Here is a 25,512-nt window from a genome sequence, read left to right as displayed (position 1 = left end):
AATGGAAAAAACACATTTAGCAGCGTTACCATAAAATAACACTTAAAATATATAAAAAAGGAAAGAACAGTTTTAAGTGCACTATTAATTCAATGTAACATACTTATTAGCTGTGGTAGTTGCTATATATTGGACAGAAAAAAACATTAAGCAGTGTTATCATTAAAAAATGCTTCTCCAAGTATGCAATTTATATACAAGGGAAAGACATTCTAGAATTTGACTCTGAAGTACGCCATTAAATTTACTGTTACTATATTTAAGTGATCAACTATTACTTAAAAAAATGGAATATTAGCGAAGTAGTTCAGTAATACATGACGTAGCATTGCTTATGCATTCTCTCAGATACAGGTGCCAGTATTCACATTTAATGGGGTGTAATAGTGAGGTTTGTTTTGATCATACTTTTCAGAACAGTTGCTCAAAAAAGCCTCATAAAATTTTATGCCTAAAATACCAGACTCCAATTATCCTTCAAAATCTGCTCGTCATGAATGTAGATCTTCCCAGCGAATTAATCTTTGTCAGCACAGGTGTTATGCCTATTGCCCTGACATGGCTAAATTAAAGACTCTATCACTGCCCTTTATTGGTAAGATGCAGGATAACAGTAACCCTGCACATTAATATCCTCCTGATCACACTCCAACTGCTTCCTGCTGGCGTTAGCAGTGATCAGCATGCCCCATTCAGCCTGGGCTAATAGGCCAGCTCATTTTACACTGATTCCCTGACTCACTAGGCAGCTGATTCACTGCAGTCAGGAATAAGCTGTTAGCCCTTTACAAGTGGGTGCAGCATTAAGTACTGCCAGCAGCACCCACCGTCAGTTCAGCCAGCAACATGGCAGGGAGGAGGTCGATGCTGAGATTTTTAGATGCAGATGTGGACAGGAAGCTATTGAAGTGAGGGGGACCCCTTTCCCAAGAGTAGGCAGGACACTGCAATTAATAGAAGTATCAGAAGCTTGGGATACAGTGGCAGAGTGCTTCAGCTCCACATCTCACCAGCAGGACAGGCATACAATGCTGCAAAAAGATGAACGACCTTCTCAGCGCTGCAACGGTGAGTGCCCACTTCCCAGTCCCTAATATCTATCTACAACCTCTGGCATCTCACCTTTAGCCCCTTTTATCCCATTGCACTACCTTCTAACATTGTCACCCACAACATAGACCCCCCCCCCCACTCTGCCCTCCAGCAAATCTCCATTATATCCACTGTATGGCAAGGGCCCCTGCCCATAGGTGCCAGTTAACAACCCATCCGGTCAGGCCACCTTCTCACACTGTCCTTGTACATCCCCATAGACCAAGATAGCCAGCAAAGAAAGCAAGTGTGCAAGCCCTGCACTGGTTAAGATGCAGAAGCAGAGCCTGGCTTTAGAGGGATGTCAGCGACCGTCCAAATGCAGGTACAACTGGAAGAATCTGGAAGCTTTCTCTTGCTGGCGATAGTACTGGCATTGCTTGGTAACGAGGCTAACCCTGCATTGGGTAGCATCGGCAGTGGAAAGCCTGGGCCAAGATGTCTGTCCACAACTGACAACTACCAAGGCTTAGCCCACTCATGATGTCTGTAGCGGAAGTCTTACACACCAGGGCCCAATCTCTCTCATAAATGTTGTAGGCATTGAGGGGCCTTGCGAAGGCTCACCAAACCCTGGCTCCATCACACAGGAAAATAGCTGAGGGTTTTGAAGAAGTGACCAAAATGGTTGACGAGGGAAGGGCCGTGGATGTCGTCTATATGGACTTTAGTAAAGCGTTTGACAAAGTCCCTCATGGTAGGCTGGTGAAAAAGGTTGGATCTCATGGGATAAAGGGGGAGGTGGCTAGATGGGTGGAGAACTGGCTCGGTCACAGAAGACAGAGGGTGGTAGTGGAAGGGTCTTTTTCCGGCTGGAGGCCTGTGACTAGTGGTGTACCGCAGGGCTCTGTATTGGGACCTCTGCTGTTTGTGATTTATATAAATGATCTGGAAGGTGTAACTGGGGTGATCAGTAAGTTTGCGGACGACACAAAATTGGCAGGACTTGCAGATAGTGAGGAGCATTGTCAGAGGCTACAGAAGGATATAGAGAGGCTGGAAATTTGGGCAAAGAAATGGCAGATGGAGTTCAATCCTGATAAATGCGAAGTGATGCATTTTGGTAGAAATAATGTATGGAGGAGCTATACGATAAATGGCAGAACCATAAAGGGTGTAGAGACGCAGAGGGACCTGGGTGTGCAAGTCCACAGATCCTTGAAAGTGACGTCACAGGTGGAGAAGGTGGTGAAGAAGGCATATGGCATGCTTCCCTTTATAGGACAGGGCATAGAGTATAAAAGTTGGGGTCTGATGTTGCAGATGTATAGAACGTTGGTTCGGCCGCATCTGGAATACTGCGTCCAGTTCTGGTCGCCACACTACCAGAAGGACGTGGAGGCTTTGGAGAGAGTACAGAGGAGGTTTACCAGGATATTACCTGGTATGGAGGGGCTTAGTTATGAGGAGAGATTGGGTAAACTGGGGTTGTTCTCCCTGGAAAGACGGAGGATGAGGGGAGACTTAATAGAGGTGTATAAAATTATGAAAGACATAGATAGGGTGAACGGTGGGAAGCTTTTCCCCAGGTCAGTGGTGACGTTCAGGAGGGGTCATAGGTTCAAGGTGAAGGGGGGGGGGAGGTTTAACACAGATATCAGACGGACATATTTTACAGAGGATGGTGGGGGCCTGGAATGCGCTGCCAGGCAAGGTGGTGGAGGCGGACACACTGGGAACGTTTAAGACTTATCTAGACAGCCATATGAACAGAGTGGGAATGGAGGGATACAAAAGAGTGGTCTAGTTTGGACCAGGGAGCGGCGCGGGCTTGGAGGGCCAAAGGGCCTGTTCCTGTGCTGTATTGTTCTTTGTTATTGACTGCATGGCCCACATAGAAGCATATGTGCCAGTCTCTTAGGAGTGATTGAGGGCATCAGCACCATGGTGTAGCCAACAGTGGACTTCCAGGACTGGAAGCACCAGATGACAGTGAGGCTTCTGGAACTCACTCCAGCTGTCCTTCGGTCCCATGTACTGACCAAGGGATCAACAAGCATCCCAAGGGAGGTGGAAGCTGCCTTCTTGTACTGCTGCAGTCCCTGAGGAGTGGGTACACAGTGCTTTTAGGAAGGGAATTCCATGATTTTGAACCAGTGACAATAAAGGTAAGTCGATGCATTTCCAAGTCAGGAAGGTGTGGGGCCAGGATTTTGCAGTCAGTGATGAAACAAGCATGTGTGCCACGTAGCAAGGCTTGTTGCAGGGTCAACAATAACCTGGTGATAATTTCACCTGTGTGGATACTGCAACAGATTGTCATGTCCAGTGTGGAACTGGAGTGATGTCATCAGGCTGTCCAAACAGCCAACCACATGAAAGCATTTTCACGGACCACCCCCTCCCTCACACAAACAAGCAGCTAAGAGAAAATAAAACTTGTATTTATATTTACAGGGAGTAATTTTAAGTTGGGACATTACATGGGATGAAAATAAAAGCCAAAAAACATTAGCTTGAAAATCTATTTAAAGCACTCCCAAAATTATAATTTTTTTCAAACTCTATTGATCACTTTGCTATTAAAAACCCAGTTTACACCTGACATAACATCTTGATTGTGTTTGAAACAGCATGTGGAGGAAGGAAAGTTGAAATTCTGATTGATTTCAGTATTTAGGAGGAGCCACAGTGTAGCCTACAAGTGAAAGACCACAACTTCAGGATTTGCACATTAACCTGAACCTGCTGGTCAGCCTCAGAGCGAGAGTGAACACTGAAGCAAGCTCACTAATAATCTGCCTCCCACCCCTGCCAAAGAACCTGGCCCATTGTTTAAACAGACTTTATAGAATTCAATTCAGAATTAATTCACTCAAATTTAAGAGATGGTTACTCACGTAATTTGCAAATAGGTGGCGATGGTACAAATGTGTTATCCGCACTGCATTCAATAATCCTACTGCCAACCATTACATAACCTCGTGCACAACGGTAAGTGATGGTGTCCCGATATTTGTATGTTGGTCCAAATCCAGACACGATATCGATGTTTTCAGACCGTGGAGGACGCTGACAGCTAACAACTGATAAAAGAACAGCATTAGACAGCTTAAAGACAGCACAATTGAATATTATGAACTCCTAATAACCAGAAAATAAAAACCAAGTTCATTCTGAAGGCCACAAGCACCTCCTTTTGAAGTATGAACAGTGCGACATAACCAAAAACTTTTAAATTCAATAAAATGCCAAATAAGATCATCCAGTATTTGAACCACCCTCAACTTTACTGAGCAGATTAGTCCAAAAAGCTCTCTTTTTACAAGATGAGCAATTATTTATACTTGCTGCAATTTTTGACTTTTCATCCTTGAGGTTTGAGACAATAATTGGAACTGACCACATCCATAACATGAAACAGTTCACATAAACCTTACTAAGGTATCCCCAAGCATGTTTTATCTTGTTGTGGGAAATTTACCACCAGAGTCAGACTGGAGGTTCAACAATAGAGTTTTATTTCAGATACGAAGCTTCGGGAGAAAGCGCTGGTACTCCGCAGTACTTGGCAGCTACCTTCTCAACAGCAGTTCATTAATTTTTTACCTTTCATACAATAGGTAGTCCGGACATTAGCTGTTTAACATATTATAGTTGAGTAGACAGATCATGGTGATCGATAGTTAATACATCGTTACAATCAGACAGGTACAGATATGGGCAGTTAACATCGCATTGTTCATATAATGGATACATTTCCTCTATCAATGACTGGTTTCGGTCTATACATTCAGTGATTGGTATTTGTTACATTTATGTTTCCATCTATGGCTGATCTATGACTTTATTGTTCCGGGTCTGCCCTTATCTTTAAAGTGCCTCAAGCTCTAACTAGCTTCCTGCAGAATTTCAGTTACTGCATGTTTTAACTTTTTAAGTAGCTGTCTGTGCTAAAAGCCAGTGCCTGTTTAATGTCTCTTTCCCAGGTAACCATTGTGTGCCAGGTACCCATTTCTGTAATTTCCCCACTACAATCTAAACTACAGAATTTAAGTTTCTCTAACACTTACACCACCCTCCTCCAATGCCTCTTCATTGGCATCTAGCTGGGTGGGACTGCACTGCAAATGCCTGGTTTCATTCTTATCTATACAGTTATTACCAGAGTAGCACTTGCAATAACTTTGCTTCCAACTTGCCCACCGTTACATCTGGTGTCCTTCAAGAAGTGGAGATGCCAGCGTTGGGCTGGGGCAAGCACAGTAAGAAATTTCAACACCAGGTTAAAGTCCAACAGGTTTATTTGGTAGCACAAGCCACAAGCTTTGGGAGCACTGCCCCTTCATCAGGTGAGTGGGAGCTGTGTTCACAAACAGGGCATATATAGACAAACTCAAGTTACAAAATAATGGTTGGAATGCGAGTCTTTACAGGTAATCAAGTCTTAAAGGTACAGGCAATGTGAGGGGAGAGAAGGTTAAGCACAGGTTAAAGAGATGTATATTGTCTCTAGCCAGGACAGAGTGAGATTTTGCAAATCCAGGCAAGTCGTGGGGGTCACAGATAGTGTGGCATGAAGCCAAGATCCCGGTTGAGGCCGTCCTCATGTGTGCGGAACTTGGCTATCAGTTTCTGCTCAGCAATTCTGCATTGTTGTGTCATGAAGGCCGCCTTGGAGAATGCTTACCCGAAGATCAGAGGCTGAATGCCCGGTGACTGCTGAAATGTTCCCAACAGGAAGACCACACTCCTGCCTGGTGATTTCATTCATCCGTTGTCATAGCATGAGTAGAGCCCAAACCTATTTAACCTTTCCTCATTAAGACAATCCCTCCGCACAGGGAATCATTCTAGTGAACCCTCTGAACTGCCGCCAATTAAATATCTTTCCTTAAATAAGGGAACTAAAACTGCTCACAGTACTCCAGATGTGGTCTCCCTAGTACTTTGTACATTGCAGCAAGACTTCCCTGCACTTAGATACTCCAACAACCTTGAAATAAGGGCCAACAATCCATTAGCCTTCCTGATTATCTGCTGCACCTGTATGCCAGCTTTGTGTTTCGTGCACAAGTACTCCCAAGTTCCCTTTGTGTTGCAGCTTTCCTCCATTTAAATAATATGGTTTTGTTCTCCCATCCAAAATGAACTTCACATTTTCCCACATTAGTCTCCATTTGCCATTTTGTCCACTTACTTAACCCATCAACACTTCTTTATAAACTGTTTGTATCCCTCTCAACTTGCCTTTCCACCTTTATCTCATCTCAAATTTGGCTATAGTACATTCGCTTCCTTCCTCCGAGTCATTAGTATATATTGTAAACAGTTGCAGTCCCAGCATTGATCCTTGTGGAATCCTGCTGGTTACAGGTTGCCAACCTAAGAACCCCTTTATCCCCACTCGCTGTTTCCTACCCATCATTCAATTCGCTATCCATGCCAATATACAACCTCTCACACCATGGGCTCTGATCTTATTTAACCTTTTGTGAGGTACCTTGTTGAATGCCTTCTGGAAGTCCAAATACAACACATCTACTAGTTCCTCTCGATCCACTCTGCTTGAAGACTTCCTCGAAAAGCACTAATAAATTAGTCACTAGGTATTTTTATTGCTTTCTGTTTCAGTTTACAACTAGTACTTGAAGGCAAGAGTATTAAATATTAGTCTGCTTTTGCATCCTAAGAACTGGAAGAGCTATGGATCACAGCTTGGAGAGAGACTTGGTATGTCAGGACATTACATACAAGCAAATTTATAGGAGACAATGATTACAGCAGAGCCACAGGTTTAGATTGTCCCCAATTTCCTACATAATAATAAAAACATTCATGATCATAATCAGTCCTCTCAGTTGACTACAAAAATGTATGGAAATGCTAAAACATCAAGTAACAACCTTTGTAACTAGGTGAAAAAAGCAATTGAAACCAATTCTGATTATGTACTTAAATACCTTTGCATAACGGTGGCACCTTGTTCCACTTCCCAGAAGAAGTGCAAGAAATATCTTGTTCACCAATCAATGTGTACTCATCAAGACACGAATATGTTGCTATCATTCCATATTGCCATGTATCTCCGCTGGGCGATGAAATTTTCCCATTACTGATGGGTTCAGGATCATCACATGTGACAACTGGAGATAAAAATGAAAGTCAGTTAATATTCTGACTGTCAGATCAAAACTTCACTGAGGGATTAAAATCTGTCAAATTCAGTGACAGTATACTTGTGAACGAATGCACTGCCACACAATGTAGGACATTTTCAATTCTCTCCTGTATGTGTTCAACGATGAGCAATTAAATCCATCCAGCCTGTTCCAGACTGAGATATTGTAACACACAATGTATATTCTCCAACTTAACCAAAACCGTTATCTCCAGTGAGGACCAAAAAAAACAAAAAAGGGGGAAATCCCTCTCCATCACATCTCTGGTTAAAACTAGTTCAGAACAGCACACGCCCTGAATTGCAAGTATCACCTTGTGCAAGAGGGGATGACCACCCTAATCCGAAATGCATCTTGCTCTTGTTTGAAGAAATTTAGCAAATCAGCATCCACAACACAAGTCTGCAGACTATTCCCAAGGTCCCAAGGTCCAATGTTCTCTGGAAAAATTACCATCCCCTGATATTTGTACCCCTAACCGTACCCACAGCAAAGACCCCATCACAAATTGTAACAGAATCTGGCAAGGGCGCAGAGGGAGGAAAGAGAGCACAGCCTCCCTCCTTTTGTACTGCATTCCCTCGCACTAAAACATTATTCTATTAGCTTACCTAATTACTTGCTCTGCCTGCATACTAACCTTTTGAGATTCATGCACTGGGACACCCAGATTCCTCTGCATCAGAGCTCTGCAATCCTTCACCATTCGGGTAAAATATTTTCTATTCTCCCTGCCAAAAAGTGAACATTTTTACATTTGCCCACAGTGCTTCATTTGCCAGATCTTTGCCCATTCACTAATATAGATAATCTGTTTTAGAGATGTTGGTTGAGGGATCAATACTGCACAGGAAACTTATTTGTAACGCCTTGGGACCTTTCACACATCTGAGGACAGATAGGGCCACAGTGTAATGCTACATCTGAATGACGACATCTCAGACAGTGCTCCTTCAGTAGGACACTGGAGGGTTTTGTGTTAAGTGGGTCTTGTACCACACATCCTTTGACTCAAACAAAAACATTACCAACAGAACCCTGGCTCATTTGCTTTCGGTTTCTTGCGTGAACTCTTCCCATGAAACTTCCTTTGAAATTTAGTCTGCTGGAAGGATCATTAGCTTCCCCAGACAAGCATGGGCAATTGATGGGGGAGCATGGCGTGAATGCTTGGTCAACCTCCACAGATTAGGACATTAGTGCAGTCCCCTATGTTCCTGTTGGAGAGAGCAAAGTGTGCACTGCATCATGAAACACTGTCCAATCCATAGAGTCAGTGGCGGACTATCCGCACTTGAAACACAGAACCAGAAGATGCTGCTTGCCCTATGGACTTTGCATTTCCTAAATAAAATAAGTATGGCTCACTTTGCACCACTCTTCAAACAATATTTCAGTTTCCTGCAAAAGATATTACCGTTGGTCTAAAATGCCAGCTGTGAAAGCAGCCCAAAAGACATTGGTGACACTATGCCCTACAAGTCTCTGCAGAATGTTTTCTCCAATTTAAAGGAGAAGGAACACGGAGTGGAGACAGTCGACAGAGAAGGAACGCAGAACGGACACTTTTTAAACAGCAGGGAAACAGAGCGTTTTAAAAAATGTTTTGTGCGCATGTGCCTGGAGTCAGTCGGTAGTTCGAGTGAGGGTTCAAGAGGAGAACGCACTATTCAGCGAGCAGCGTTGTAGCGGGTAGCAGAGTGAGCAGGTAGCAGAATGAGAGCTGAAGGGCTTTGGCTCAACAGGCTTAGGAGGAAACAGGCGAGGGAGGGCAGGTTTCTCAACTTTTAAATCTTAGTTCTCTCCCTGTGGAATCTGAGGAAAAGAGGCATTATGAATGTGAAGCCAGTTTGTTGTTCTCAGTGCCGGATGTGGGCGGTCGTGGAGCCTCCTAGCCTCCCAGAAGTGCATATCTGCGCTGGGTGCGTTGAACTGTGGCTCCTAAGGGACCGAGTTAGGGAACTGGAGCTCCAGCTCGAGGACATTCGTCTGGTCAGGGAAAATGAGGAGGTGATAGATAGGAGTTACAGGCAGGTGGTCACACCGGGGCCACAAGAAGCAGGCAAGTGGGTCACAGTCAGGAAAGGGAAAAGTCAGATGGTAGAGAGTACCCCAGTGGTTGTGCCCCCTAAAAATAAGTACTCTTGTTTGAGTACTGTTGGGGTGGACAGCCCACCTGGTGGAAGCAGCAGTGGTTGTGCCTCTGGCACGGAGTCCGGCCTTGTAGCCCAGAAGGGTAAGGAAAGGAGGAGGAAGGCAGTGGTGATAGGGGACTCTACAGTGAGGGGGTCAGACAGGCGGTTTGTGGAGGAAGTCGAGAAACGCGGATGGTGGTTTGCCTCCTGGTGCTGGGATCAGGGATGTTTCTGACTGTATCCAAGAAATCCTGAAGTGGGAGGGAGAGGAGCCAGAGGTCGTGGTGCACACTGGTACCACTGACAATGTGGAGATGCCAGCGTTGGACTGGGGTAAACACAGTAAGGAGTCTAACACCACCAGGTTAAAGTCCAACAGGTTTATTTCATAGCAAACGCCACTCGCTTTCGGAGTGCTGCTCCTTCGTCAGGTGAGTGGAAGATCTGCTTATAAACAGCAAACAGGGCATATAAAGACACACACTCAATTTACTGAATAATGATTGGAATGCGAGTCTTTACAGCTAATCAAATCTTAAAGGTACAGACAATGTGAGCGGAGAGAGCATTAGCACAGGTTAAAGAGATGTGCATTGTCTCCAGACAGGACAGCCAGTGAGATTTTGCAAGTCCAGGCAAGTTGTGGGAGTACAACTTGCCTGGACTTGCAAAGTCTCACTGGCTGTCCTGTCTGGAGACAATGCACATCTCTTTAACTTGTGCGAACGCTCTCTCCGCTCACATTGTCTGTACCTTTAAGATTTGATTAGCTGTAAAGACTCGCATTCCAATCATTATTCAGTAAATTGAGTGTGTGTCTTTATATGCCCTGTTTGCTGTTTATGAGCAGATCTACCACTCATCTGACGAAGGAGCAGCGCTCCGAAAGCTAGTGGCATTTGCTACCAAATAAATCTGTTGGACTTTAACCTGGTGTTGTTAGACTCCTTACCACTGACATAGGCAGGAAAGGGGAAGGGGTTATGAAAAGAGAATATATGAAGTTAGGTAGGGAGTTAAGAAGTAGGAACGCAAAAGGTAGTAATCTCGGGATTGCTGCCTGTGCCACGAGACAGTGAGGGAAGGAACGGAAAAGGTGGAGGATAAATGCGTGGCTGAGGGATTGGAGCAGGGGTCAGGGATTCAGGTTCCTGGATCATTGGGACCTCTTTAGGGGCAGGTGCGACCTGTACAAAAAGGACGGGTTTCACTTAAATCCCAGGGGGACCAATATCCTGGCGGGAAGGTTTGCTCAGGCTACCGGGGAGTGTTTAAACTAGAATGGTTGGGGGGTGGGAATCAAAACGAGGTAACTGGGAGAGAGGAGGTTAGCTTAATAAAAGGGGCTTGTAGACGGTGTCAGAGGGAGGATAGGCAGGTGACGGAGAAGGGGAGCGGTCAGACTGAAGGGTTGAGAGGTGTGTATTTTAATGCAAGGAGTGTAGTGAACAAAATGGATGAGCTTAGAGCATGAATCACTACTTGGAAGTGTGATGTGGTGGCCATTACAGAGACTTGGTTATCTCGGGGCAGGGCTGGATACTTCATGTGCCGGGTTTCAGGAGGGACAGGGAAGGAGGCAAAAGGGGTGGGGGAGTGGCATTGCTGATCAGGGATAGTGTCACGGCTGCAGAAAAGATGGATGCCAGAGGGATTGTCTACGGAATCTCTGTGGGTGGAGGTTTGCAACAGGAAGGGGTCAATAACTTTACTGGGTGTTTTCTATAGGCCACCCAATAGTAGCAGGGATGTGGAGGAGCAGATTGGGAAGCAGATCCTGGACAGATATGTGATAATAATAGAGTGGTCGTGATGAGAGATTTTAATTTCCCAAATATAGATTGGAATATCCCTCAGGTAAGGGGTTTAGATGGGGAGGAGTTTGTTAGGTGTGTTCAGGGGGGCTTCCTGATACAGTATGTGGATAAGCCTACAAGAGCAGAGGCTGATTTGGTATTAGGGAATGAACCTGGGCAGATGTCAGATCTCTCAGTGGGGGAGCATTTTGGGGATAGTGATCACAACTCTATCTCCTTTACATCAGCATTGGAGAGAGATAGGATCAGTCAAGCTAGGAAAGTGTTTATTTGGAGTAAGGGCAATTATGAGGCTATCAGGCAGGAAATTAGAGGCATAAATTGGAAGGAGGTTCTCTCAGGGAAATGTACAGAAGAAATGTGGCAAATTTTCAAGGAACATTTGTCTGGAGCTCTGCACAGCAACAGTCCAATGAGACAGGGGAGTTATGGTAGGTTACATGAACCATGGTGCATGAAAGCTGTAACGAATTTAGTCAAGAAAAGAAAAGCCCACAAAAGGTTCAGGGAGCCAGGTAATGTTAGTAATTTAGAAGAGTATACGACTAGTAGGAAGGAACTTAAGAGGGAAATTAGAAGAGCAAGAAAGGGTCATGAGAAGGCCTTGGCAGACAGGATAAAGGAAAACCCCAAGGCATTCTACAAGTATGTTAAGAGCAAGATGATAAGATGTGAAGGAGTAGGACCTATCAAATGTGACGGTGGGAAAGTGTGTATAGAACCGGTAGAAATAGCAGAGGTGCTCAATGAATACTTTGCTTCAGTATTCAGTGGAAAAGGCTCTTCGTAGTTGCAGTACAGACTTGCAGTGGACTGAGAAGATTGAGCATGAGGACATTAGGAAAGAGGATGTGTTGGAGCTTTTGAAAAGCATTAAGTTAGATAAATCACCAGGACCAGATGGCATGTACCCCAGGTTACTGTGGGAGGCGAGGGAAGAGATTGCTGAGCCTCTGGCGATGATCTTTGCGTCATCAATGGAGGCACGAGGGGTTCCGGAGGATTGCGGACGTGGTTCCGTTATTCAAGAAAGGAAGGGATAGCCCAGGAAATTAAAGACCAGTGAGTCTAACCTCAGGTGGTTGGTAAGTTGATGGAGAAGATCCTGAGGGGCAGGATTTATGAACATCTGGAGAGGAATAGTATGATCAGAAATAGCCAGCACGGCTTTGTCCAAGGCAGATCATGCCTTACGAGCCTAATTGAATTTTTTGAAGATGTAACTAGACACAGACAAGGGAAGAGCGGTAGATGTAGTTTATATGGATTTCAGCAAGGCGTTTGATAAGGTGCCCCATGCAAGGCTTATTGAGAAAGTGAAGGTGCATGGGATACAAGGAGACATTGCTTTGTGGATTCAGAACTGGCTTGCCCACAGAAGGCAAAGAGTGGTTGTAGATGGGTCTTTTTCAGACTGGAGGTCGGTCACCCAGAGATCTGTTCTGTTCTGGGACCCTTGCTCTTTGTGATTTTTATAAATGACCTGGATGAGGAAGTGGAAGGATGGGTTGGCAAGTTTGCTGATGACACAAAGGTTGGTGGGGTTGTGGATAGTGTAGAGGGATGTCAGCAGTTGCAACGAGACATAGATAAGATGCAAGACTGGGTGGAGAAGTGGCAGATGGACTTCAACCCAGATAAATGTGTGGTGGTTCATCTTGGCAGGTCGAATAGGATGAAAGAATATAATATTAAGGGTAAGAGACTTGGCAGTGTGGAAGATCAGAAGGATCTTGGGGTCCGTGTTCATAGGACACTCAAAGCAGCGTCACAGGTAGAGGCTGTAATTAAGAGGGCGTATGGAATACTGGCCTTCATCAATAGAGGAATTGAGTTTAGAAATCAGGAGATAATGCTGCAGCTGTATAGGACCCTGGACAGACCCCACCTGGAGTACTGTGCCCAGTTCTGGTCGCCTCATTACAGAAAGGTTGTGGAAACCATAGAACGGGTGCAGAGGAGATTTTCAAGAATGTTGCCCGGATTAGATGGCATGCCTTATGAGGATAGGTTGAGAGAGCTAGGTCTTTTCTCCTTGGAGGGGCGAAGGATGAGAGGTGACCTGATAGAGGTGTATAAGATGTTGAGAGGTATTGATAGAGTGGATTCTCAGAGGCTTTTACCCAGGGCTGGAATGGTTGTCACAAGAGGTCACAGGTTTAGGGTGCTGGGGAGTAGGTACAGAGGAGATGTTAGGGGTAAGTTTTTCACTCAGAGGGTGGTGGGTGTGTGGAATCGACTGCCAGTAGTGGTGGTGGTGGTGGATTCGATAGGGTCTTTTTAGAGACTTTTGGATAAGTTCATGAAAGTTAGTAAGATAGAGGGTTATAGGTAAACCTAGTAGGTAGGGACATGTTCGGCGCTTCTTGTGGGCCGAAGGGCCGGTTTGTGCTGTAGCTTTTCTATGTTCTATGAATGCTTCTTGCTGGACACCTCTTCACACTTGGGATAGAAAGCAATAGAAGAGAAATGGCAATAAGACCCCTTAAACACCAAGAACCTGTGCCTTACCCCACCATCCACCCATCACCCTGCTTTTGCTATCAAACCAAATGTTTGCAACCTGGATCCTTCCTCCTGCCTTTGTGCAGCACAAAAGTCAACCAAAGCTTGCTGGGGAGCAATCAGCCGAGTTTCTCCTACTGCCAAAGAATACTATCTTTCCTGACACACAACTTAATAAAGTCACACTTAAAATGCTGAGAGAAAAGACAAGAAACAACCTTTGAGAATAAAAATTTAAGAATACAGTGAAGGCAAAGGAGAGATGACCAGAAGAGAGGAGATACCCCAAAAAGTCCTTGAATTTACCATTATTGATGTACTTTGAGGTTATGCATCAAAACAATTCAAACTTTTTAGAAACATAGAACTTTAACTTACTCTCACATGTCGGGACCTGGCCATCCCACCCATCAGCTTGACACATGCGATAATGTCTACCGACAAGCCTATAACTATAAAGTCAAAATAAAAAAAGTTATTCATCACACCATGTTTAAAACTAAATAGACTGTTACAACAAAGTGATCAGGGATGATGGTTAAGAATTAGAAAGCAAAACAATATTGAATTATCCTCAAGGTGACGGCAATGATAAGCTGCTTTTTGAATTACTACAGAGTATGCAGGTGCGTAGATGGACCCAAAGTGTTGGATGGGGATGTGGGGGGGGGGGGGGGGGGGGGGGGGGGGCAGGTGGAATTCATGGATTTTCACTCAACTGTGAAAGAAGGGCAATTACTTCCAAGTCAGGATGGTGCGTGACTTGGTAGAGGAGATTACAGACTAAGAAAAAGGGTTGCCAATTTGTTGCAGCGCATTTTGTAGATGGCACACTCTACTCCAACTATGCACTAGAAGTGGAGCTGCTTTGTCCTAAATGGCATGAAACTTAGTCTTTGGAACTATATACCCGACCTTCCTGGCTGTGTTTCATCACATTCCTTACTTGTGCGTGGCAACAATAAATAGGGTTTGGTGAGTCAGGAGGTGATTAGCTTGCTAAAGAATTGCCAGCCTCCAACTTGCACTTGTAGCTAGTATTTGCTGGTCCATTAAGCTTTCTGATCAATATTGATGCCAGGATGTTGATAGTGGGGATTCAATGATGTTAATGGCATTGAGAGAGTTAGATTCACTCATGTTGGAGACAATTGTTGGCATTTATGCAGTAAAAGTGTTACTTGTCAATTTTCTGCGCTGGTCCGAAATGTTGCCCTGGTTGTGTGCTATGCAAGCACAGATTTGAAAATACCATCAGCAAAGATCCCCATTTCTAATCTTATGATGGCTGGAGGATCACTGATGGTCTGGTCAAGGATACTACCCTGAGGAATTCTTGCAGTGGTGAAACAGAGATCATTGACTTCAGTTTGTTGTTAGATATGACTGCAGCTGATAAACTCCACTGCCTTCATGTCAAGATCAGTAACTCTCACTTCACTGTTGAAATTTTGGTCTTTGAACCAAGACTGTAATGAGGTCTGGAGTAGAGGGTCCTACAGAACCAAATCTGGAGTTAGCAACAATCTCACTGATGACAAGTACTTCATGATAGCACCTTCAGTTTCTTTGATGATTGAGTGGACTGATTGTGCAATAATTGATCAAATTAGATTTGCCCTACATTTTGTGGAAAGGACAATGTGCCAGATTGTCAGTGTAAATGCACTGAACAGCTCAGTATGGAGCAGAGTGATTTTTGGAGAACATCTTCAGCATTACAGTTGTATGTCGTTTGCACCCAATAGCTCTTGGGTATGGAGTGTGCTCGGCCTATTCTTGATATAACAAACTGGTTGAACACAGGAAAAGCAAAGATGGAGTATTTAGTATTGCTGGCTGATTATGCTTCCACCAATGTTCTGGGCTCCTCCATCACTGTGGATGGTGTCCATTGTGACTCCTCCAACCAGCAATTGTTTAATTATAAGCAGCCATTCACGAAAGGACACAGCAGAATCACAGGGCTTTGATCTAATCTGCTGTAGCATGCTGCTTTTGCTGTTCAATATGCATACATTCCTGACATGTAGTTTCATTAGGCTGGGAGCTCATTTATCAGGCTGCCTAGTGCTGCTCCTGGTATCCTTTCTTACTCTCCTCTTTGAACCAGGGTTGATAAGAATAAGAGATATGCTCAGTCATGAGGATACAGATTGTAATGGAATACAATTCGACTGCTGATGGCCTACAGTGCCTAATAGATGCCCAGTATTAGTTGCTACATTTGTAATTAATCTCTCCCATTTAGCATGGTGATAGTTTTACACAACACAATGAAGACAGTCCTCAAGATGGCACTCCATCCAAATAAATATGGTGCATTGGTCACTCCTCAATAACAGATGCATCTATGGCAGGTAAATTGGTATGGACAAGACCAAGGTTTCTCCCTCATGTTACTTCTCCCACCAATTGCTGCAGGATCAGTCTGGCAGCTATGTCCTTCAGGATTTGGTCAGCAGTTGTGCTAGTGATGGTCATTGAAGTTCCCCACCCGAGTACATTGTTTTTTCCACCATCAGTACTCCTTCCAAGTGGTATTTGACTTAGAAGAGTACGGATTCATCAACTGAAAGAGGGCTGTAGATGGCTTGCCTTGTTTGATCGAATGCAATGAGACTTCTTAGACTTGAGTCAATGCCATATTCTTCCAATTGTGTACTTTGTGGTGAATGTATCCTGCTGAGACAGTGAATACCGAGATGGTGGAGTCCTGACATCAACTGAAAGACATTATTCAGTGAGCATGACTAATTCAGGCTGGTTCTGGGCTAGTCACAATGGATGTCTCGGCACTCTACATCAGCATCCCCCACGATGATGGCATTGCTGCAACGGCCTCAGTACTCAACGCCGTCAACTGCCAGTTTCCAGATGCAATTTTACAACTCATCCACTTCATCCTGGACCACAATGTCTTCACCTTCAACAACCAGTTCTTCATCCAGACACACGGAACAGCCATGGGGACCAAATTTGCACCTCAATATGCCAACATCTTCATGCACAGGTTCGAACAAGACTTCTTCACCGCACGACCTTCAACCGATGCTATACACTAGATACATCGATGACATTTTCTTCCTTTGGAGTCATGGTGAGCAATCACTGAAACAACTATATGGTGACATCAACAAGTTCCATCCCACCATCAGACTCACCATGGACTACTCTCCGGAATCGGTTGCATTCTTGGACACACACATCTCCATTAAGGACGGTCACCTCAGCACCTCACTGTACCGCAAGCCCACGGATAACCTCACGATGCTCCACTTCTCCAGCTTCCACCCTAAACACGTTAAAGAAGCCATCCCCTACGGACAAGCCCTCCGTATACACAGGATCTGCGCGGATGAGGAGGTTCACAACAGACACCTCCAGACGCTGAAAGATGCCCTCATAAGAACAGGATATGGCGCTCGACTCATCGATCAACAGTTCCGACACGCCACAGCGAGAAACCGCACCGACCTCCTCAGAAGACAAACACGGGACACGGTGGACAGAGTACCCTTCGTCGTCCAGTACTTCCCCGGAGCGGAGAAGCTACGGCATCTCCTCCGGAGCCTTCAACATGTCATTGATGAAGACGAACATCTCGCCAAGGCCATCCCCACACCCCCACTTCTTGCCTTCAAACAACTGTGCAACCTCAAACAGACCATTGTCCGCAGCAAACTACCCAGCCTTCAGGAGAACAGTGAACACAACACCACACAACCCTGCCACAGCAACCTCTGCAAGATGAGCCAGATCATCGACACGGATGCCATCATCTCACGTGAGAACACCATCTACCAGGTACACGGTACCTACTCTTGCAACTCGGCCAATGTTGTCTACCTGATACGCTGCAGAAAAGGATGTCCCAAGGCATGGTACATTGGGGAAACCATGCAGACGCTACGACAACGGATGAATGAACACTGCTCGACAATCACCAGGCAAGACTGTTCTCTTCCTGTGGGGGAGCACTTCAGCAGTCACGGGCATTCAGCCTCTGATCTTCAGGTAAGCGTTCTCCAAGGCGGCCTTCACGACACACGACAGCGCAGAGTCGCTGAGCAGAAACTGATAGCCAAGTTCCGCACACATGAGGACGGCCTAAACCGGGATGTTGGATTTATGTCACATTATCAGTAACCCCCCACAGCTTGCCTCCTGGACTTGCGGGCTATCCTGTTTGGAGACAATACTCATCTCTTTAACCTGTGCTTAATGCTCCCTCCACCCACATTGTCTGTATCTTTAAGATCTGGTTGGCTGTAGGGATTCGCATTCTAATCAGTATTCTGTAACTTGATTTTGTGTCTGTGCCCTGTTTGAGAGCACATTTCCACTCCATCTGGCGAAGGAGCAGCGCTCCGAAAGCTAATGGTATTTGCTACCAAATAAACCTGTTGGACTTTAACCTGTTGTTAAAACTCTTACTGTGTTCGCCCCAGTCCAACGCCGGCATCTCCACATCTGGACGAGTCTGCAGGGCAGCTCAGATTTTAACAAGTATTTGCAAGGACAACTCTGCAGGACTCTGAGGTTAAAAATAGATCCAAAGCCATTGCCTGCTCCTTGTTTGGGAGGTACATGCGTAATTAAATCATGATTGGATTTAATGACAGATCAAGTGGATTCTATCCTTTGTAAATGATATCATGATTAGCAAAAGTTGCATGGGTTAGGAGGTGAAGGGAATCAAACAGCATGGGCATCCTACTTAATGAAGGGGAACCTGGGCCAGTGAAATATGACGCTGGCATTCATATGTTTCCTCACCTCTGGGCAGATGACGAATGGCAATTGTCAACATGGAGTTCATAGGGACTATAGACCAAGGTACCCATGCATATGTATCCTCCTGCCCAACCTTGATCAACCAGAATCAACTAAAGATAACATGGACACCAAGAGCTCTGGCAGAGACGACATTTATTTATACTGCTGTGATATTAGGAATCCGGAATCATCCACTTGTGACACAAGTGTCCTTCAGTGGGAGGAAAAAAAGCACAAAGTATGTATATCTTAATTTGGAAATATATTGTATTACAATCAATGTCAGGACAACGAACCATGGGACAACTTATTTTCCATTTGAGTTGACTTTCTATTTCAAACTGATTGATGTGATAATGTAGCCGTGACCAGTTCCCCATCACCACACAATGTCATAATTGTCAATATGTCCATGTAAAACAAAAGTTTAAAGGCTGGACCCACCAACTGATTTTCCAAACTCTCCTTAAAACCTCAATTGAACCGGGATAATGGAAAATATCTAGTTAAAATGGTGCAACACAATAAAGACACGTGACAGAATATCCAGAAATTAGGACAGTGTGCTTGGTATGTGTTGGTCTGTACAGTCAAACGCTTGGTTGAAGTTACTGACTCAGTTCTTGATATTCATTATTGTCCTCTACAATAGTAAGCAAGAAACTAAGAAATCAAGTTAGTTGTTCAGAAATAAGGTTAGCTTGGATGCCAGTAAGGGTATATTTCCTTCTCATGTGGAGTCCCAGCAAAGGATGGCACTTTTCAGATTATTTAATTTGTATAGAATTAGCAGAAATGGGCAGTTTCCCTCAGCAAAAGACCCAAACAGCTCTGAACAACCAGAGACATGGTGAAACAAAGATTCTGGCCAAAGAGAATTATGTCCTAAGAGGGTCATCTAGAGGCCAAGTGACACTGTAGGCATTCCTAAGCAGAGAGCATGAAATCTTGTGGCACTTCTGTATTCTCTTCAACCACTAACTTCATTGTACAATCTACAGAATGATAATTAAGCATTTAGACAACGAATTTAACTTGTGGGAATAAATCCACAAAATTGCTGAGAGTTCAGCATTAAGTTTGATGCCCAAATTGGAGGCATGATAGAAGTGATGAGAAATATTTTAAAAAAGTGTTTTTGGACCAGACTAGAGGTAGTGTGACAGCCTCCATTACAAAAAAAATAATAACTTTCCAGTACCACCAATATCACCTTCATTCAGGAATCCGTGGATCCATTGCTTAATGCAAGTTAGAATCATAGAATTCCTACAGTGCAGAATGAGATCATCTGGCCCATTGATTTTGCATCGACTCTCCAAAAGAGCATCCCACCCAGGCCCTCCCCTCTGCCCCATCCCCATAATCCTGGGCATTTGCCATGACCAATCCACCTAACCTACACATCTTTGGACGGTGGGAGAAAAGTGAAGCACCTGGAGGAAACTCCACACAGTCACCCAAGACCAGAATCAAACCCAAGACCCTAATGCTTGAGGCGGCAATGCTAATCACTGTGCCACCCAATATGAAATTTACAATATAAGTAACTAGATTTGAAAGAACAAGTTGCCAGCCACCTTCTTAGATTGATGTTAACATGCACTGCTGTATCGGCATGGAAATGCCAGACCATACTATTAATAATTGAATTAAAAGGAACGCAAGTCATCACTAAAATCAAATTTAGCTGTTTGCCTACTGAATACTCACCCTGCTTCACAATGAAATATAGCTTTATGTCCAAAAGTAGTTTCACCTGCTTCATAATATCCATTTGAAATCTCCCCTGGATTACCACAACTTCGTGCTACAGAAGAAAAAAAATACAAACACTAGCAACTTTACAAATCTCCAGCAGGCCTTTCCAGCACAAATTTCAAATAAATTGATGCTCAATTTTTCAAAATATCGGCCCATCACAGTTTGTCTGATGCTCAAGCAAATAAAGAGCAAGATAAAAATTCCATAATATAGGGCACTGCTTTAGTCAGCACTTTAAAAACCTACCACATGGATTCAGAATTATTTTCAACAGCCATCATAAATAGTGAGATCTGACTCTAGTAAAATACTAGCCATGGATGCAATTCATTTTATTACTAGAAAGACAAGGACAAGCCTAATTTCAGTAATCTTTCCAGAAGATTTGGGGACATCCTGGGGGTTACTGAACTTGACTAGCCATACAATACTGTGCCTATAGGAGCCGATCAAGAGCTGTTAATCCTGCGGTGAGTTACTCAACTCTCAAAAGCCCGTCCATCATCCACAAGGCATAAGTTAAGAGTGGAAGAATACTCTCCACTTGTCTGGATGAGTGCAGCTGCAACAACACCGAGAAGCTCAACGCTGTCCAGGATAAAGCAGCCCACTTGATTCCTTCCACAAAAAAATATTAAATTCTTCCACCATGGATGACATGGCAATAGTGTGTACCATTTACAAGATGCACTGCAAGAACTCATCATTGTTCCTTAGGCAACACCTTCCAAACCCACAACCACTATTATCTACAAGGACAAGAGCAGCAGATACATGGGAACATCGCCACCTGAAAGCTCTCCTCCAAGTTACTCAGCATCCTGAGTTGAAAATATATCACCGTTCCTTCACTATCGCTGGGTCAAAATCCTGGAACTTTCCCTTGCTTTCAGCACTATGTGTGAACCTACACCTCAGGGACTGCAACAGTTCAAGAGGCAACTCACCACCACCTTCTGAACGGCAACAAGGGATGGACAATAAATGCTGGCCTAGCTAGCGATGCCCACATCCCATAATTGAATTTAAAAAAGAAAAATTAGGTAATATCGAACGACAAACTATTTGTATCCAAGGAACAACATTCCAGCCAAGTTGATTATTCCTGGGTAGGACAGAGCAGTGAAATAACTGGGGAGGAAGAGAATAAAATTTTGATTACTTACGTTCACAAACGGCACGGAGTGGCCCCCAAACTGAATCATGCCCGCAGGTAAGGAATTTTGAAGTTCCTTCTCTGAACACGTAACCCACATAACAGGTGTAAGAGACTCTGGTACCGACAGGAAATGAAGTCACAGAACGGAAATCGTTAGATAGATCGCCATTTTCTAGCTGCGGAGGTTTGCCACAGTCACCTTTGAAAAAAGGTTTCAAAGTTTTAACTTCCAACAAAAAGTTTCAACTTTCACCAAGTATTCGTTTAAAACAACTAGTGCACTAAATTCAATCTGGATGATATCTCCCTTAATCCGTTTTCATTTAATCTCGTTGGTATCTTTACAGTGCTGGCAATTTTTGATTTGCTTACCTATTTCTGCTTGATTGTGGCTCTTCCTTATACTAGCAGGATCCTTTCTTATAAAGAACTCAAAAAAAAATCAAGCATACCAAATGACCTCAGTGGAAGAAACCATGGACAAGAATTCATTTTGTATAACTTATTTATCAAATCAAAATAAATGAAACAAATTAATAGGCAAATTGCATCCAATAGAAACTGTTACACACTAGATAACCACGACGAAGATAGATCTCAAGTCTTGAATTCCTCAGCCTTCAAAGATTAGGTGAACTAGTCGATGCTGACAGCAGCTTTACTCCATCAGTGTTCCGCTGAAGTGACCATTACCAAAAATGCGCATCTTGGCAGAACTTCAACCTCAGCTCACAACAGTCTTGGCATGGCCTGTAATTTTTACCTGATACTCAGTAATACCGCAATGCACTGCATGGCTGACTCAGATTAACCGGCCCCTCCAAAAACTGAAGCAGCCGCAGAAACTTTATATTAATGCTGTTACATCCAGCCTTCAAGTTTTCTTTTCAGCTGTCCGACAATAAATCCTCTCCTGAACTTGCCTGTACTGCTCTCCTGCCGAAATCTTTTGATGGTTCTGCTTTTTCCTTTCTGCTTTCAAAGAACTTCCATATTCTTAGCAACTCAAGATGGCACTGAGTACTTAAAGTCACAAACCTTTTTCTAAGAACCTGAAGTTGTTTCTTTCAGTCAAAAGGACCGTTGTAAATAAAATACAAACTTTGACACCAAAGTTAGAATGGGTCACAAAACTCAAAGGATGAGCAGATGGTTAGCAGTGTGTTATCTCAGTTTGAGATTGCAGCACTCCACAATCTAACCAAAGTGTTCGGGAATTCTTCTCCATTCTTTCCTGTTTCATTTTCCATCTGTTAGGAAATTGTGATAAAATGGGGAAAAAAAAAACAAGAGATCCAATAATTGGGAAATGTGTTCTCATGGTTGTATACTTCAAGAAAAACAAACCATTTTAAAATGGAAATTGTAGAAAGGTTGACTGGGTTGGTGTTACTAGGGTTTTGATATGTCGATGAGCCTAGCAACACTGAACAAACACTTGCCCGAGGGAAGTTGGTAACAATGGGGGAGAGAGTTAAAAAGGTTAATTTAAAGATGGTAAAAGTTGAAAAGAGAAGATGGGTGAAATTCATAATCTTAACGGTGAATTCATACAAAGGGTAATTAAGAGTTACTTCTGAAGTAGTGAATTCAGATAGGGAAGAAAAGCAGTATATCAGAGGCAAGTTAACCCTATGCAAGGGACATGTTTTCAGACTGCAGCCAAAAGTTGCAAGCTGCATTAACTCCCTGTAAGCTGTGCCTGGAGAAAGCCTGTTTAAGAAGCCAGTTGTCTCTATCCTAAATTGGAAGCAACCCCAAAAGATATGTTGGATTTCGCTTATAGCTTTAAAAACTTTAGAATGGTGCCTGGGGAGGTTTAGCTCTGAGGTTAAAAAAATAGAGGGACTTGGAACTGGATAAGATAGCGTACAACCATTAATAAAGTTCATTTTTAGTTGACTTTTTGTTGTGTTTACTCAGCATTTATCTTGAAAAACATCTGGACATCCAGTGCACCTGAAAAGGCGCCGGAGTGTGGTGACCACGGGATTTTTACAGCAACTTCATTGAAGTGTTAATGTAAGCCTACTTGCGACAATAAATAAACTGTCATTCAGAAAAAAGACCCATTTATCCCTACTGTTTCCAGTCTGCCCAAGCAGTTTTCTATCCATATCAATGCGCTACCCTCAATCCAATACACTGCTAACCTCTTGTGGGACTTGTCGAAAGCTTTGAAAGTCTAAACAAACCAGATCCACTGGCTCCCCTCTACCTACGAGTTATGTTCTTGAAGAATTCCAGTAGATTTGTCAAGCACAATTTCCCTTTCGTAAATCCACTGTCTTGCCACTGTTTTCCAAGTGCTTTGCTATTAAATCTTTTTTATACGGAGTCTGGCATTTTCCACACAGCATGTCTATAATGCCTTATTTTCTCATTACCTCCCTTTTTAAATAGTGAGGTTACATTAGTTCCTGCAGATTGGAGAGGAGCCAATGTAGAGTCTACAGAATCTTGGAAGATGACCACTACTGAGGGCCACTTCCTTAAGTACTCTGGGGTGTGCATCATCAGGCCCTGGGAATTAAACAGTCTTCAATCCCAATTTCCCCCAACACCAATTCTCTACTAATACTGGCTTTCCTTCAGTTCCTCCCTCTCACTAAACTCCGTGCTCCCCAACATCTCCAGTATGTTATTTGTGTCCTCCTTTGTAAAGACAGAACCAAAGTAGATATTTGGTTGGTCACCATTTCTTTGTTCTGCATTATCCATTCCCTTGTTTTTGACTACAAGGGATTTAAATTTGTCTTCAATCTTTTTTTCTTCACATACCTATAGACGTTTTTGTACCCCGCAAGCCTGCTCAAAACCCCTCGTCTTCCTTTGCTGAGCTGTAAACTGCTACCAATCCTCAGGGCTCTTGTTGCTGGCCAGTTTGTATGCCACTTCCTTGGAGCTAATACTATCTGTAATCTCCCTTGTAAGCCATGCTTTGGCCATCTTTTCAATTTTAATTTTGAACCAGACAGGGATGAACATTTGTTGCAGTTCACCCATTTTCTCTTTGAATGTTTGCCATTACCTATCCACCATTATCCCTTTAAGTAACCTTCCCCAATCCATCATAACCAACTTGTGCTTCACTCCAGGGATTTCCCTCTCTACGGTATTGTCACTAATTTGATTTACTCAATCTATATGCAGATTAAAGTCACCCGGCACGGTGGTTAGCAGTGCTCCCTCAGAGGCAGGGAGCCAGGTTTGATTCCTGGCTTGGGTCATTGTCTGTGTGGAGTTTGCACATTCTCCCTGTGTCTGCGTGGGTTTCCTTTGGGTGCTCCGGTTTCCTACCACAGTCCAAAGATGTGCAGGTTAAGTTGATGGGCCATGCTAAATTGCCACTAGTGTCAGGGGAACTAGCAGAGTAAATATGTGGGGCTACAAGTTGGGTGGGATTGTGGTCGGTGCAGACTCAATGGGCCGCATGGCCTCCTTCTATACTGTAGGGATTCTATGTAATTACAAATGTTCCTTTGTTGCATGCATTTCTAATTTCCTGTTTAATGCCATTCCCAACATCAGAGTTTGGAGGTCTATACATATTTTTACTCCTTGATGTTTCTCAGCTCTACCCATACAAATTCCACATCAGAACTAATATCCTTGCTTGCTATGGTGTTAAATTTCCTCTAACCAACAATGCAATTCCACCGCTTTTTGTTGGTCCTTCCTAAATACCTCTGGATATTCAGTTCTCACCCTGCAGCCATGCCTCCATAATCCTGACTATATCATACCCATTTATGTCTATTTGTGCAAATAATTCATCCACTTTATTGCAAATGCTACCACTTAAAGGTAGCTCATGCTGAGGGCCATTTCTAGCCCTCACCTCATCGACCTATGAATGTCAACATGGAAGGCTGAATGAAGCACAAGATCTGGATTGCTTGTGTTTATTCAGAGAACATGAAAATTTCTCATGTCCTTATGCTATGACAATAGGAATTATATATTTATTCTGACAAAGTATCATTTATTAAAAAAGGTCCCATTTCTTACATCAGACCTGGAAAATTGCAGGTTTCTGAGGGCTGGAGAAGGTTACAGAGATAGGGAGGGATGAGAGAATAGTCCATGGTCGATTAACCATATTAGATTCAAGACTGAGGAGAGGGGCTGAGCATGCA

The 25,512-nt window shown here is 43.7% G+C and overlaps 1 protein-coding gene across 14 annotated transcripts in view; it reads right to left on the bottom strand.

Moving 5' to 3' along the window:
* LOC144511854 (C4b-binding protein alpha chain-like) overlaps positions 1 to 25,512 on the bottom strand; it is a 60,459-nt gene that overhangs the window by 19,382 nt on the left and 15,565 nt on the right. For all 14 annotated transcript variants that reach the window (XM_078242236.1, XM_078242243.1, XM_078242235.1 and 11 more), the window contains exons 2-6: positions 21,381 to 21,572; positions 20,164 to 20,260; positions 14,050 to 14,123; positions 6,996 to 7,178; positions 3,933 to 4,118 (exon numbers count right to left, since the gene is read on the bottom strand). In XM_078242236.1, the coding sequence (XP_078098362.1) occupies positions 3,933 to 4,118; positions 6,996 to 7,178; positions 14,050 to 14,123; positions 20,164 to 20,260; positions 21,381 to 21,572 (732 nt within the window). The remainder of the gene's footprint in view (positions 1 to 3,932; positions 4,119 to 6,995; positions 7,179 to 14,049; positions 14,124 to 20,163; positions 20,261 to 21,380; positions 21,573 to 25,512) is intronic.

Source organism: Mustelus asterias, chromosome 25 (assembly GCF_964213995.1).
Source record: "Mustelus asterias chromosome 25, sMusAst1.hap1.1, whole genome shotgun sequence".
Taxonomy (NCBI): domain Eukaryota; kingdom Metazoa; phylum Chordata; class Chondrichthyes; order Carcharhiniformes; family Triakidae; genus Mustelus; species Mustelus asterias.
Note: the sequence above shows the minus strand (reverse complement) of the source record. Positions and strands in the feature narration are given on the sequence as shown.